The sequence below is a fragment of the Seriola dumerili genome, unplaced genomic scaffold (assembly GCF_002260705.1).
Source record: "Seriola dumerili isolate Sdu_G_001 unplaced genomic scaffold, Sdu_1.0 BDQW01000219.1, whole genome shotgun sequence".
NCBI lineage: Eukaryota > Metazoa > Chordata > Actinopteri > Carangiformes > Carangidae > Seriola > Seriola dumerili.
In genome coordinates, this window is record NW_019174474.1 from 7,118,244 (window position 1) to 7,134,265 (window position 16,022).

General features: G+C 41.3%; 1 protein-coding gene across 1 annotated transcript in view; it reads left to right on the top strand.

Moving 5' to 3' along the window:
• LOC111228590 (serine/threonine-protein kinase BRSK2-like) overlaps positions 1-16,022 on the top strand; it is a 171,084-nt gene that overhangs the window by 98,126 nt on the left and 56,936 nt on the right. Inside the window, exons 3-4 of the mRNA XM_022754570.1 lie at positions 11,181-11,266; positions 13,963-14,103. Coding sequence (XP_022610291.1) covers positions 11,181-11,266; positions 13,963-14,103 — 227 coding nt within the window. The remainder of the gene's footprint in view (positions 1-11,180; positions 11,267-13,962; positions 14,104-16,022) is intronic.

Sequence of the window (16,022 nt, forward strand, 5' to 3'; positions counted from 1 at the left end):
AATGGCAAGGAAAAGGATCAATACTTTTCTCTTGTAGATTGTTAATGAGCAACGCCATCACTGTTTGAATATGTGTCTTTCTGCCCACAAATCTTCTCTTCTATGGAACAATGCAAATGTATAATATGTACTGTCTGTAACATTAGGGAAATCTTGATTCAGGATGATTGTATAACTTATTGGTATCTAAATTTTAAATGTGCATCATCTAAAATAACAATTTAGAAGGCCTTAAAGAGGCAGAGAACAGCAAGGAATAAAGGTTGAGTACACCAAGTGACAGACATTGTGGTGGGCGGGTGAGGAGCAGAATGCCATGGCCACAGATGAATCACGCAAGGTCTAATCGTGTTATCCCGACACCTCTGCGACAGCACTGTAGCTTTCTTTCTCCACTCTTCCCTCCTAATGATTATAGATCGGCCATTCTCTCCCGTCTCTGTTGTGCCGCGAGTGGGTTGGATATAGAAATGCCTCCAACACGCACACGTCCTCCTTAACTTTATGTCTGTGTGTGAATGTGCACGCGTATACGTGTTTGTGTCTGTTTTGTGCACACGGCTTTGTGCTGCAGTGTGTGAGCACAGACACCCTTTAAAATGAATGGGTTTCATATGTTGTGCCCCTGCGCGTTGATCCATCAGCTTTGTATGGTGCTGAGCCAGAAGCCGGGGCTTACCACACAGTTTGATCTCAACAGGCCGACTGTAGCACTACAAGCTCTGTTTCTCCTGCTGTACGCTTGCTGCTGCTTTCACTCGTTTCTGCCCGTTGAAGTAATGTGTGTCTGCATTCAAAGGCAAAATTTTGCTATAAAGAAATTCAAGAAGTGCGTTCCTTAGTTTGGTTTCAATCAACACTGTATATTTGCAGTGACACTTTTTTTTTTTTTTTTTTTTTTACTGTACTGATCACAACAAATCTCCCTGACCACTCTGCACTCTTCACTCTTCTTATTGTTACATCATTTTTTTTCTCTTTGCCACTTGCTCCTTGTAGGAACTTAAATAGTATGGATTTCCCTGAACCTGTAAGCCCTTACAAAGCCCTTTGTCTGTTATCAGTCAATATGATGGTCACTCAGCTTTCTACATCCTAATTTGGTTTCCAATCACCACTCCCAAATCAATGTATGTCCACTTTTTTTCGCCCCCTACTCTTTATTGAATGGTGATGAGGTGTTCAAGTGAAACGGAAATGGGGAAATAAATTTTACCCACAGGGCACGAGATGTTTGGGGATTGTGAAGAAATCTTCAGCTTTTCACCCCATACCTGTGTCACATTGTGTTTCATGCTAGACACCAAACATTGAGTTTTACACAGTTGTGACTGGTAGTTTGGGATCTAACACATCCTAGAGAGACATGTAAAACCTTTAGTGCTGCTGCTCACCGTGGTGACAAAGCTCATCAAACACACACGGTGTTGTTTGACTGATTTCTTTTTTTTTATACCGCTCATATGTCTTATCGAGATAAAACAGAGATGGAGTGCAGACGAAATAATGAAATGGAGGATAGAAGAGCGCAAGATGTAGCGGGATCCCCCATTGAGCTCGACAGGAGACAGACAGACGTCTAAACCGATGGCATTTGTTTCTCTTCTTCAAAGGCAACAGCTGCTGTGTTGTCAGATAGATGAGAACACTTTGTTTGCTTTTTTATTTGTTGTTGCTTTGGTGTTGCTTTTGTTTTTTTTTTGGTTTTTTTTTCTTTTCCTTTTTCTTTGTAAGCGAAGGGCACATTTTATCCAATTCTCCTCCCCTTAAGATGCTTTCATGGGGAGATCAGCAGAGTTCCCCTTCAAAGTTTAGTTTTCTTTTTTATCCCTGTTTATTCTTTTGTTTTGCACTGGGAGTTCTTACCTCTTTATATTACCTGTGAACCCACTGAAGTGTGTTTTGTGTGTGTTTCTTCTCAGCCACCGGGTATTGTGATCTTCTTTTATCCATCTTGCTTGAGTAGGGACTGATGATTGAATAGTTGCATCATGTTCCCAAGAGAGGAAAAATCTACCTCAATTTTTACTTCCAAATCTGTCTTTGTCGTCTCTTTTTATGTCACGCTGCTACGATTTTAAAACACAAACTTCCAGTGCCCTGCATCTCAACGTGTTGCCTGTAAGTGCATTTAATAAAGTTTGTCTTTGTAAATGATTTTACTCTTCATTGGCAGCACTTTTCCCTCATACAAATAATACACATACGCAGTAGCTTTGGAAAAAGGTTTTCTTGATACTGTGTAGTGGAAAGTAATGTGTAAGTTTGTGTGTGTGTGTGTGTGTGTGTGTGTGTGTGTGTGTGTGTGTGTGTGTGTGTGTGTGTGTGTGTATGCATGCTGTATGTGGCACTCTAGCAGAGCTTTGCAAAACTACAGTTGAAGGACAATGAAGTGTGTCACTGTTTGTGACAACTGTCATCTCAGTGGCAACAGCAATGCAGCAATATGTCTATTCATATATCATGCCATTATTGTAACTGACACTATATGTGTGTGTGTGTGTGTGTGTGTGTGTGTGTGTGTGTGTGTGTGTGTGTGTGTGTGTCCTTGTATCTCTGTATGCAAGTCACACGTGTCATAAACATGACAGCTCCATGACCACTATCGAGCTGCACAAAGTCAAGAAAGTGCGTGCACAAACACACACACACACACATACACACACACACACACACACACACACACACACACACACACACGCCTTAAGGTTCTGTCTGTCCTTTCACTGCAGGATTTGGTCTGTAATAGTCTCATATCAGATAGACAGGGTTGTGGGGTGAATCGCAGCTTGTGGACAAGAGTGCCACAAAGATCACTGCCAACACACACACATGCGGCGTACACATAGTAGATTTTACTCAGTCCTAAACTCAATGGATTTAATGCTTATGAACCAAGCACACATCTGGTGATAATGATGATGATGCATAAAAAAAAAAGTTTTTATTAAAACATGAAGGATCACTTAACAGATATAATAGTGACATTGCATGTATGTTTTCCAATTCCGCTGCTGTGAAGAAGAATGTACAGCGTATGAGACTGTATAATGGCTGTAATGATTACAGTGTCACTTCACTACGAGTAGTGGGGTGATTACTATGAATACTAGCATTAATATTCTGCCTCGAGGAAAGATAGTTCTACTTGGTAAATGGCGTGAGTGTGCATGTATTCACAGAACTAACTCCTCTGTGTTCAACACATTTCTTTACGTCTTGATTATGCTGTTAACTAGCTTCCACAAGGCCTGAACATTATGCACAAGCTACAATCGTTTGTGAATAAATTTACCACTTTTAGCCGTTGCAAATAAACATGGAAAGTGGCTCTGACTTGGCAGTGTTAATGAGTTTGGGACAGATCCTGATGTATATTTGGGCTTTTCGAGGTCAATGTGTTAAACATCTAAAGCAAGACACTTTTAACTTCATCAGCTCCGTCATCTGCCGCCCTGTGGGGATTGTTTGCTAATGACTCTGTTGTGCTTACACAATGTCAAGAGCATGCTCTCTCTCTCTCTCTCTCTCTCTCTCTCTCTCTCTCTCTCTCTCTCTCCCCCTCCCTCCCTCCTGTTCTCTCACTCACTCACTCACTCACTCACTCCATGCCCACAAAGCACAAACACATATGGTTAAACACATTCAGGCACTGCTTTTTTTTTTTTTTTTTTTTTTTTTTTTTTTTTTGCACATGTGGTTTGCCATTCTTAGGCTAAATTAATATTCATACAGAGTACCAACAGAGCACAAGAGTGTGCCTTTTATGTGTCAAAGACTCACACTCAGTGTAAGACCTAATTAACAAGTGCGGAAGCTAAAACAGCTCCCTGATTACATTATTAGAGCTATTCTGAACTTATTTGCAAAGTTTCAAGCTAATTTGAATGGTTTCAGTTGACCAGTCTTACCTGCTGACCTGTTCTATTGACTCCTCTGCCTGGCTAACTATTGTCCAGGCTCATGTGTCAGTGAATAAGCCATGTATTCATATGTGGAGATAATTAGTTGAGGAAGTGAATCAGAGTCAGCTCGTTGTTACTGTTCGCCTGAATAACTGCACTAAATAGTCTTCATTACTCATTCATTACTCACTTTCTTTGTTTAAGTTGCTTTCACATCACTGTGCATTTACCAAAACCAGCACAACTGTGTTGTAGTTCACTGAGATTCACTTCAGTCAGCAACTTTTCTTTCTTTCTTTCTTTCTTTCTTTCTTTCTTTCTTTCTTTCTTTCTTTCTTTCTTTCTTTCTTTCTTTCTTTCTTTCTTTCTTTCTTTCTTTCTTTCTTTCCCCATAATCTTGTAACTTTTCTACTAATTTATGCTACATGCTAAAATCATGCCAGTGTTTCCCTAAAGAGCGAAGTGTTTCACAATGCATATCATATTTATGTTATCATTTTGTTAATTTAACAGAAATAATGATATGATGATGATGATTTTTCACTGATAATTAACACTGAAACATTTTAATAAGCCAAATTCAAGGTCGGCTGCCAGAAAACCTTTTGCAAGATAGGGTAGCAGATGTCATTTAATTCGGATTTCTTCAGAATCCTGAGAGGATCTAATTTTATCTTCCTGTTCTGCACTTACAAGCAATTTCATCCACCTCGCATGCAAATATAGGCTACTGTAGGTTATTAGATTTATACTTTTTCAACAGATATAGATGACCTTCAGATCTAATCATTACATTGTGTTCTGCGGTCTCTCTAAACCAGTTCATTAATCCACATTTCACATATCCACACAATCCAAGGTCACCTTTCCAATCCTCTTGTATGAAATATCCCTCTCTTAGGAAGTGAGTGACGGAGTGGACGAGCTGACAAAAAGACACTTCAGACGAGCGACACAAAAACATGGTTGCCAAAGGGATCCACCACCTGCCAGTCACTGATAAATCACTCATTCTGCAGATACCCTCTCCCTGGCCCGTCCCACTCCATCCCACCTATCAGCCCATGCAGTAGGTTTGAAGAGGTTCATGATTATACCCTTTGACCTCGGGGTGTGGAGGACCTCTGCCATTAGACTCTATTACGACCAAGGTCATCCAGGGACATGTCTGTTAGTGTGAAATGATGTGGCCTGCCACTGGTCTAAGTGGCAGCCTGATGGATCTGTCAGCGGCACAGCCACACATCGAAGACATGATTAGAGAGATAAAATGAGAGAAACAGAGAATAAATGAGGGAAAGGAGAAGAGGAGTGCCAGAGTTGGTTGTGGGTGGGAAGGGGTAATGAGTGAGATTTGAAAGGGTGGGAGATAGATAAAGGATAAGGAGTAGCGAGCTAGCAGAGACTATGTCCTGATCGATTTACATGTCTCTGACATTGATCAGACTCCCCCGTGTAGGGAGTTTACCTCCTCTTCACAAAGAATGACTGATACACTGATTATCAGAAAAACCTGCTGCGCTGACTGTGTGCTGCATGTGTGTTTGTATGTGTGCACATGCGTTTGTGTATTTGTAGGGTCCACAGGGTGGAGGGAAAAGCAATAAACAAAGAAAGATGAAAGTATGAAGGACATTTTTTTTTTTTTTTTGGTCCAACGTCCTTGACTGGAATGGAATCATTCAAATACTATTTTATTTTGTATTTTTTTTTGCTCTCATTGGGACTAGCTCAGTAGTGGGAGATAACACAACAACCTAAGCTCCTCTCACAAAATGCTGTCGAATCCATTGCCTCAAGTCTGTCTCTGTCAATTTCTAAACCAACTTTGGATGAGCAGGTTCTCTCAGGAACACATGTTAATATTTTCTTGAAGGCAGTGGTCATGCCCTTGTACAGAAAATAGAGGAAGAGCACGTGAACACACACCTTGGGGGCAGACTTGACTGATTGTGACCGATGTTTTTCTAGACACTGTGTGTGTTTGTGTGTGTGTGTGCGCGTGTGTGTGTTTGTCCTTGAAACTGATGTCCTACCCTTATGGTCGCAAACACTGACATATAGCACTCCACAGATAATGAACACCTTGCCGTTAACATGCATGTATATGCACATACGCACAGATACACACATGCATGCATGCATGCATGCACACCAGCCTGGCTTCCCCTCTGCTCCTGGCAGAAAACACTGATTCTGCCCTACTGGCTCACTGACCGACATATGGATGGATGGAGGTGGCTCATGGCTTGCCGTGATCAGTGGCGTGTGTGTACAGTGTGTGTGCATCATGCGTTAATGTGTCCACATGTCACAAGTATGAATGGATGACGAGCTGACTGGTTTTGTCAGCGAGCCAGTGGCCAAGCTGTGCTGTCTCCTCCCCTTCTGCTCACTGACAGTTGGACCCACGCCCCATTCTCTCCAGCCATTACACCATCCATACTTAACTTCTCCTTCAGCCATATGTTAACTCATCCATTTATCTCTCCCTGAAATTCTGTAATGAGCTTTAGTTTTGAGTTTTACTCTAAAGTTAAAATCAAACAAATAAGGTACAATTACCGGTTGAAAGTAACACGCAGAAGCCCTAAAGAAGCGTCAAAATGTCAAAGATTAAGATTATGTCACAGAGAAAACAAAATGAATAATGTTTTGCTCAATTTTACTAAATGAGAAAAAGACTTCCTTAAGTTTAGACACTACATCTCATTGAAAGTTGACTTCTGCCAGTACGATGGTGAGGAAGATGAAGATTAGATGACTGTCTGATTGAGAGAGTACATTTGTGAATTAGTTTGAAAAAAAAACTAAAAAATCTGTAAGATATCCCTGTCTGATTTGCTTCTTATACATAAAAATACACATTTGGTAAACATCAACATAATATACTAAACTGTTGACGTCTGTCAAATAAAGAAGGTTGTGGTGTGCAAGGACTGGTGTGATGAAAGGTATTAAAATATCCCTTTATATCAACATATTCAGTCATTAAACCATATTTCTGGAATTCACGTAATAAAATGTTGTGATTAACGTTTTAAAAGTTTTTGAAAGAAACAACAATATGATAGAAAGAAATATGTTGATGTCAACCGTCGTAGATATTTTGTCAAGGCAGGTGAAGCAAAGCCATTCCGGGGTCTTATTTTCTTGATTGTCAAATACTTTTATCTGTTATCATCTCAATATCTGTAGGCTGTTTGGTTGCGTGGCGCTGCTAAAAAGGTTATCCATTCCCCGTGTTGTGTTAATTAGAAACAAAAGAAGCTGCAAGACTCGGGGGCGGGGGGGCTGGCACTGCCACTGTGCTCTCTTTCTGTCTGTCTCCTCTACGTTTCTCTTTTACTCGTCTCTGTTGCAGAGAATTACATGGCTTATGCTCCATCCCTTCTCGCAATCACTCATCCTTCCTCTGTCTCTCGTTTGTTTTTCTGTCCATCCAGCAGCTCATGCATGCACTGTAACGCCCATGTTTGCATAGCCACCCGCGTTTTTTTGTCTGACACACATGACTGCCCTGTTGACTTTGATCCTCAGATCTCAGTATCAAGAGACCATTCACTCACTCGCCTGGAGGGTGGGGTGGTGGTGGGGTGACAGAAATGTCTGTGCTTTCCTTCCATGTGCATGAGAGAGAAAGCACAAGATGCAATAAGTGGAGAGCGAGAGATGAAAGACCTTGTGATCCAATATTTTCCCCCTCTGAGATTTTGGGCTGGTTTCTCTGTTCAGTCGCTCTGTGACATGTGTGACATGGATCTAACCTCTTTGCATCTTTGTTGTTGCCTGGCTGTCTCTGGTCCTCTCTTCTCCATCACTGGACTCTTAGCCACACTGATGAAACTATTGATGCTGCCAGTCTTTTGTTTGCTTGTCCGTTCAGCCATTCAGATCCAGGGCTGTAATTTAAAGAATCAATTGCAAGCTGATGGAACTATGCTAAACTGGCTCTCGTCTTCTGAAAATGGGATGACACATGTGAGCACTAGTGACTGCTTTGCCTCATTTGTCCATGTAGCCCCTTTCCCAGCCTCCCTCTCTTGCTTTCTATTATAACGTACCATCTGCACCTGCAAATTACACCATAATTACAAGTAATAAATCTCATGAAACGTTTTCCAAACACAACATCAAATTTGAATTCCAAGGTGAAGAAAATGATTCTCTAGCTTTTAATTTGGACGAACACAACGCAGTTCCTTGGAGTCTGGTGTTAAGACGTCATGTTTTATCATTCACACAGCTTAATTATTAGTATTTTTTTTTAATTTTGCTTGCAACCATCTTCGTCGCAGTTAACATAGTTCCAACTTATTGATCTATTTAGTGTGGCAGGATATGACACTGATAGGAAACCCTGTGGGTCGAAACATTGCCAATAAGCCTGTCCACTCACAGGCTCCTGTTCTGAGGTCTTCTGCTAATGATGTCCACTCCACCACGATAACCACCATACATTACAAGACAAATTATCTCCCCGTCAAATAGCCAATTTGGATTAGTGTCAGTCTTGCGCTCTCATTCGACCTCTGCTTTCTGATTAGGTGGGAGTTTTTTTTTTCTCCTTCCCATTCCTCTTGCACCCCCGTTTAGTTATCGAGAAATTGAGCAAATTGACTATAAACTGAACTGCCGAACACAAGTAGAACACAAGTAACAAGATGGATAAAAGAAAGAAGGTGTGTGTTCATCTCCCCACCTGTCCATCTGTCCATGTGCGCGCGTTTGTGTTTGTGTCTGTGTGCCTCCGTGAATGGTGTCCAAGCGCCTGCTAATAAAGGCTTAATGAAGTGCCATGGAGATAGGTGATTGGAGAGAACTGTCCACACTCACAGATGTGAAACTTAATGAGAGAGTGAGGAGCCATGTACAGGAGCCAGGCCAAGAGAGAGGATGGCCACCTGGCGTTTATACTACCATGAAGTTGTGTAGGTGGTGGATATGTGTGTTTGAGGCTTTGATAAAAGGTGAGCAAACAGTTAGTTAGTGTGTGTTTAAATGCAGTTGTTGTTGGTGTTCTCCCTTTCATCACCATGCATTATTACTGTTTAAAGCCATTTGCCAACAGATCACATTTTGTCGCTCCTTTTGCAGGTGGAAGCAAGTGAGGTGTAAATGTGTTTTTCAAATAATTTCTTGTGACTGATAATTGTAGGGTAATTAATGAAACTGTTGTACTGTATGACGCTAGAAAGAGCAAGGGTTGCTTCACAGATTTACATTAGTGTGTTAATCAACAGCTAATCTTGCAATAAGCAGGCAGTTGTACAGTTAAGTCTTCACATTAAGCCTCATTTCTCTTATTTCAATTAACTCAAAGGAGGCGCTTAGAGGAAGCTTAGGAAGCCAGCTGCTGCCTCTGTTGCATTTGGACAGCTCATCTCTCCCTGAGTCCTCAGTAGCATCAGTCTCTCTGCAGGGAGCCCTGCTGCCAGGTAGCTAGCTAACCACCAAAGGCTCATTCTTAACAATACACCTTAGCCTCAGGTGAGAAAGTGGCACGGTGTAGGGCTGCTCATAGCACTCATTAGTCACTGGATTAGCCCTGATTAGCCTAGCCGTTACTCCCACTGATACTCCATGCTAATGCTAATTATGCGTTTACCACTTTACCCTTTTTAGACAAGCTGTGGGCCTAGCTTTATTAGCTTTTTATTCTCACATGACTTTTTCTTGGCTGCGGCTTCAACATCTCTTGTACGCCATTGTGTTTTTCTCTTCAGTGACTGAATGTAAGCTAATTCAGCAGGTTTTTATCATATATTATGCCTTTCATAAGGAGTGGAGATAGGGATGTTGCTTTTTAGGCAGAAAATAATGATTAAAAAAAAGTATGTCAAGGTAGACTACAATACCTACCTGAGCAGACTGAGATTACTAATGCAAGCTGTTGTGAAATGAAAAACAATGTGAGAGCATAATTAAGGAGGAACCTGATTTTACGCACGGTCAAGCAAACAAGCTTTGTGGGAGCTAAAAAGAAACAAAGTTAGCTGGCAGATCAGAGCTTTAACTTCACTCCACAGGAGTGTTCATAAAGCGAAGCCATGATGAGTGTGACATTAAAGCAATGTGAAGGCTGTCACAGGCAAGTGACATAGTGAAATTGACTTTGATGAGATTGAGATGAGGCAGAGGAGCCTTTAACTCACACTGTCCTTTCATCTCCGTCATTGTCAGTCAAAGTTAGACATGGAGGGTGGAGGAGAAGGTGGACAGGAAATGTGGAGGAGACGAGTGAGCAGATAACTGCGAGGAGCACGGGGAGCTGAAGATTAGTGGTGGCTTGTGTTGAAGTGGGTTCCATGCTGATTTTCAGTGGCAGCTGTACTTGCTGACTATAACCTCTGGAGATGCTGACACAAATCCAAGCTGATCTGCTTGATTTTGGTGAAATTCGGCTCTCACGATCTCACAGTATGCTATATATGTATCTCAGCAGCTCTGTAAGCGGAAAAAAAAAAAAGAACTCCAAAACTTGTGTGGACTCAGCCGTCTGCTTGTTCAGGAGACGTTGTTGTGTTTATATGTACAGCCACTGTTTCAGACTAAGTGCAGAAAAAAAAGCCTCCCTTGGAAGACATCAATGTACCTGAGTGGACATTTGACCTCAATTCACCCACAGGCTGTTCTCTTAGAGGACAGAAATATTCAAATGTGAGATGTCTGACTCTGACAGATTATTCTATTTGATGTTTCTTACCTAACCAAAAAAAATCACAGGATTATGAAATGTGATTGCTTAGTATTCAGCTGGGTTTGCTTTGTGAGAGAGGAGAGAGTACATTTTTTTGTAAGCTAAGAAAAACAGAGCCTGTTTTCCTTCAGTTTTTGAAGCAAACTACATTTTCCACCTGAGATAGCAGTGCTTGCTGGCCTGGATACCAACCAGAGTGTGGTCGAAGCTTATCTCTGTCCTTTCTGCCAGTAGAAAGTGCCAGTCAGCTCCTTGCATTGGTTTACTCCTTCCTCTTAAGCCCTTGTGCTTGTTGTGTAAAGTGTTATTACAGATTGCTGCCTCTCAGATTTGTCTGTCGAACAGTGACCTTCATAGGTAACCTCAGAGAAACGACTGGTAAGAACTCATCACAGGCTGCTTTGGGGTCAGTTGGTTTATCTCCCAGTGAGAGGAAAGTTGCAATTAAAGAGTGAAGGACAATTGGTTCTAAAAAGCTTTCAAGAACGTAACTGGGTTGATGTTACACTAATCAAATCTCTTTTTTCTCTCCCCCCCTTCCTCCTTATTTCCCTCTATGTCCCTCTCTCATACAGGTGGAGCGAGAAATAGCTATTCTGAAGCTCATAGAACACCCACATGTTTTAAAGCTACATGACGTCTACGAAAATAAAAAATACTTGTAAGTACCACCAGTGGATTTTGGTCCATTTTTTATCCTTATATTGAGTCATAAATATACTGCACCCACTAAGCAATTGTAAGTTTGTGTACAACTTTTGTGGCTCACACAAATTATCACCATCAAGTGCTCTTCTGGATATCAGAACAGTCTTTAACATCATACATATCATTGGAGCAGTTTTGATTGGTGTATTATGATTGCAGGGGCAACAATGATAGCCTGGGGGGGGGGGCTTCATTAGTATTGGCATGAAGCATTTAATCTGGTCGCGCTCGCTAGGGGACTGCTAATAGGGAGAGGAAGTCTCCTCAATGTAAACACCATGACACGCTTATCAGAGGCAACACCATTGCATTCAGAAACATTAGCCCTGGAGAGTGGCAGCCGCATTAGTCTGCTGCCGCAGCTGCTGCACACAATCACACACACACACACACACACACACACACACACACACACACACACACAAAGGCACATAGGCACACAAGCACACACATAAATCGATTAGCCAACTTGAACAGCAGTGAGTGACAAGCCCATCAGTCGTTTATAGGAGCCCTCTTGATCTACAGAGGACTGTTTGTCAACTAAATTCAATTAGTTCTCATGTTGAGCTTACAGACCAGACGGGATTGCGCATGCAGCACCGTACATCTCATCCTTTAAGATGATAGGAATAGCAGAATATTGCGATTCATCCTATAATTGGATTATTAAAATCACATTTTGTGCCGATTGCTTCATCACTTTTGACAGCTGGTCACTAGTAGCGTCACAGAAGACAAATTGCTTTACATTTGCATCACCAGTGACTCGAGTGACTCTGCGCTTCACATCAGTGATGTAATTTTGCTCCTAATATTGTTTAGATTCTTACTCAGACATCTATACTTGAAAGCCAATAATTGATAGACACGCAGCATGTTTGGAGCTAACAGTCCCAGAGCTTTTAAGATTTATTATGCTGTTGGCAAAGATCCCACCACAAGCTGTTCAAACTGGTCTGTGTGTGTGTGTGTGTCTGTGTGTGTGTGCGCGTGTGCGCGCGCGCGTGTGTGTGTGTGTGTGCGTGCGTACAAGAGGTGAAAGCAAAGTGGAAAGAGTTTGATACATAGCCCGGCAATATTTTATTTATGGAGATTTCATAGCTAGAAATGAATGAATGATCACATAATGTTGATGTAGACTATGCTTTTGACAATGAAAAATTGTCTGAGAGAACATAATGCATATGAATATAATGCACAGATGCTATTTTATTTCAAATTTTTGCTGCAAGAAGATCTGAAAAAGTAACAAAATGATCAATTCTAACACACAAGTTCTTTTAATGTTCTTATTTGCCCAGCTCCCACTGGGACACACTGAGGCCAAACGTCCACTGCATCCGTGCATTATCAGTTATCATCGGTCAAAATCTGTAGAGCAGAGGCCAAGATATCCTCACCTTAGTATTGATCCAGTTCTTGAAGTGCTGGATCCTGTGACTTTACTTGACTGTCCCAGACCGTTAAAAAAAAACAAAAAAAACAAAAAAACACTTAGTTTAAACTCCACACCTGTAGCTTTTAATGCAGACTTTCCACTGAACATTAAGGGTTTAAGGGTTGTTTAGTGAGCACATGGTTTTTTCCTGTGTACTGTTTGCAACACCACAGTGTAATCAATAAAAGCGAGGAGTTGCATGTACATACACACATCCACAGCAGGGAGAGAGAGAACAAAGAGAGTATTTCACCGCCTGTCTGGGTTTCAATTTGTCCTAGTGAAGATGGAGGGAGTTTCAGCTAAGGATATACGAGCGGGCCAGTGCGGAGCAGGGACAGGGCACCGTTGGCTTTCAGCCCACAGATGCAGCTTTAGACCTGGGTCAGGGGAGATTCATCTCCTTCCCCTGTCCCTTTGGAGCGCCAGAGCATCATGGCCATACAGTCAGGTTGACAAACTGCTCCCCTCCCGCCCTGCAACCTCCACCACCTTCACCACCTGGCCATAAGAGATGTGATGGCAGGGATGATGTGTGTATACGCATGTTTTAGAAGGTGAAAGAAGGAAAAAAAAAAAAGCAATACAAGTACTGTATATGTATAGCAAGGAACTATTGAGGATTTTCCAATATCTGTCTTCCTCTTTTTTCTTTTGTCTTTTTCACTTGATTAACTGAGTGCTGAGACGAAGACTCTCACAGGAGCTTACAATGTCTGTGCTCCCAAATCCTTTATGTCTGAGAGCAGTGTGCACCACTTTTCCATCTTTTTGTAGTGTAATGCAACTATATCATCTCTCTGATGCCTCTCATGGGAGGCCAGAGTGTCTAGTATATCAGAAACCTTCACATACACTGTATTTTAATACACATGCTTCACTGTGACGGTAGGGACAGTTTACAGATGACATAGTAAAAAAAAACAGCCAACATGATATGGCTTTTGGGAGATCAGATGGTTGATCCTGGGTGTTTTGTCTGTGTATAATGGCTGTGAGAGAACTATCTTTCCCACTGCTCCAGTTTTTACAGACCTCTGAGGTCGAATGCTCTGATTCTTCTTTTCTGCATTGCTTTTTTAGAGGGCTCTGTGGAGAGCAGGGGTATTTGTTCCTGTCACTACAAGTAAAATCTTTCTTTTCTATGTGTGTATGAGAGTTTCCACTCATTTCCCATGTCTCCCTGTCTCTCCCTCTCTTTCTCTCAGGTACCTGGTGCTAGAACATGTGTCTGGTGGTGAGCTGTTTGACTACTTGGTGAAGAAAGGCAGGTTAACACCTAAAGAAGCCAGGAAATTCTTCAGACAGATCATGTCTGCCCTGGATTTTTGCCACAGTCATTCCATATGGTAAGTGCCATGATCCACATGCAGAAATAGATCTAATATAAAGGTGTGCCATGTCTTCATGTACACTTCGATGTAGGACGATAAAGTGTAGTGTTAAGGTGCACTAAGACCTAATATCAGGGCACTTGGAGTTAAAACCATAAAAGCCATATTAATTATCTGCAATCCATGAAAAAAACATCACATACAGTTGAAAAGATAAAACAACCAATAAACAACCATACCCAGGAGGTGTAACAAACTCAATTTGGTTGTCATACAACATTGAACAAATAATGAGTTTCCAAATAATGAATTCTAAAAGGATACAGATTCTTCCTGAAGTGAATCTACAATCTAAATTTCAATCAGTTTATTCATAACTTCAAAGTGCTATTTAGTTTTCAAGCCAGTGATTCAAAATGGGGATTACAGAACTGAGAAAACTTTAAATTGCTTGTTATGAAAGTGCTTTCCTTTTTTTCTTAAAGTGTCCCCCTTTAACAGTTGAGGGTGGTTGACACATTGTCAGATGGAAAGACTCAAATACACACACTTGGATCAGATACAGTGCTCAGTTTTCACTTTTAGATCTGAGCAGGAGTGACTTTTTTTGTTTGTACACAGTACATTTTCATAGTTATGCTCTACTCGGTGTTGAGTCCTTGTATTTGTTGAAATTTGCTTCCAGATAGTCACTAATGTGACACATTGTGTTTGGCTTCAGGGGGTAATTTAACTGTTTACCAGCTTGTAGACTAGAGGCAATCATATATACTTCCGAAGTCAAACATGTCAGCAGGGACTCATTTTTAGCACTCATTCGTGTGTGTGTGTGCTGCTTGTTTTAAATGTGTGTGTGTGTGTATGCGTCTATCCATTTGTTCAAAGCAGGGAGCCAGTTTTCTTTCCTCTCCTGAGAGTGTGTGCCTTTGCTCTCCAGTTTGTCCTCATGTGTCTGCATAGTGCAGAGCACAAGGACCATAGAGCAGAATGAGTTCAAGTGTATTTATTTTTACCTGGGTCACAAGTAAATCTCCAGCGACTTTGCAGGTACCAGAAAAAGAACTATAAAATGAAATGGGAACAAAAAAATTCAACCACATTCAACTAATCAGTCATCAAGAAAAAAAAAACAATACACTGCACAAGGAGACTAAGGACCCATCTGGGTCCACCACTGGTGGCAGAAAATGCAATAGATAAAACAGGGAAATAAGAAATCACAAACACAGTAACATGCCACAGCAGAGAAACTGGATCAGTAGCTGCCAGAATATTTTTTTTTAGAAATGGTAAGAGAGGCTTTTTTTAACAAGCAGCTTCACATTTCGGGCAAAAAGACTGTGTTTGCACTCTGCACAAATTGCATACCTGTGTTATAAGCAGTTATTTTAATAGTTGTGTTCTTTTATTTCTGTAATGTTTCTTTTATTCCTTTGAAAGTTATACATTCCTGGCTGCGTTTAATATGGCACCAGGTGCTGTACATGTCAAGCATATTGATGTAGCTCAAATTTCAAGTCAGACAAAACTCTGTGTACTGTTGTACGTGTGTCGCAACAGTAGCGAATGCCCAGAGTTAAGACCAGATCAAGGGTGCTACTTCACTTGCATTATTTAGAAGAATATTGAGGTCACTAGCAATTAAAACATGGTCATTATGCAGCACATTATTAGTTCAGTTCCTTGCTGCTCACTCCGCTATAATATTCACAGGCAGGGGCCTCAAATTACAGACATTAACATATCATCATAAAACCCTAGTGCAGCCTTGGCCAGGCCATGGCCGTTGTCTTTTCTCATTGACACTACAACTCCAAGCCAGCCAGTCGACTCATGATGAGAATTTATGTGATTCCATCATAACTTCTGTGTCAAGGCTATTGTGGCAGGAGATGCTGGAGAGGGAGAGAGAGACAGAGAGAGAGGGGGAGAGA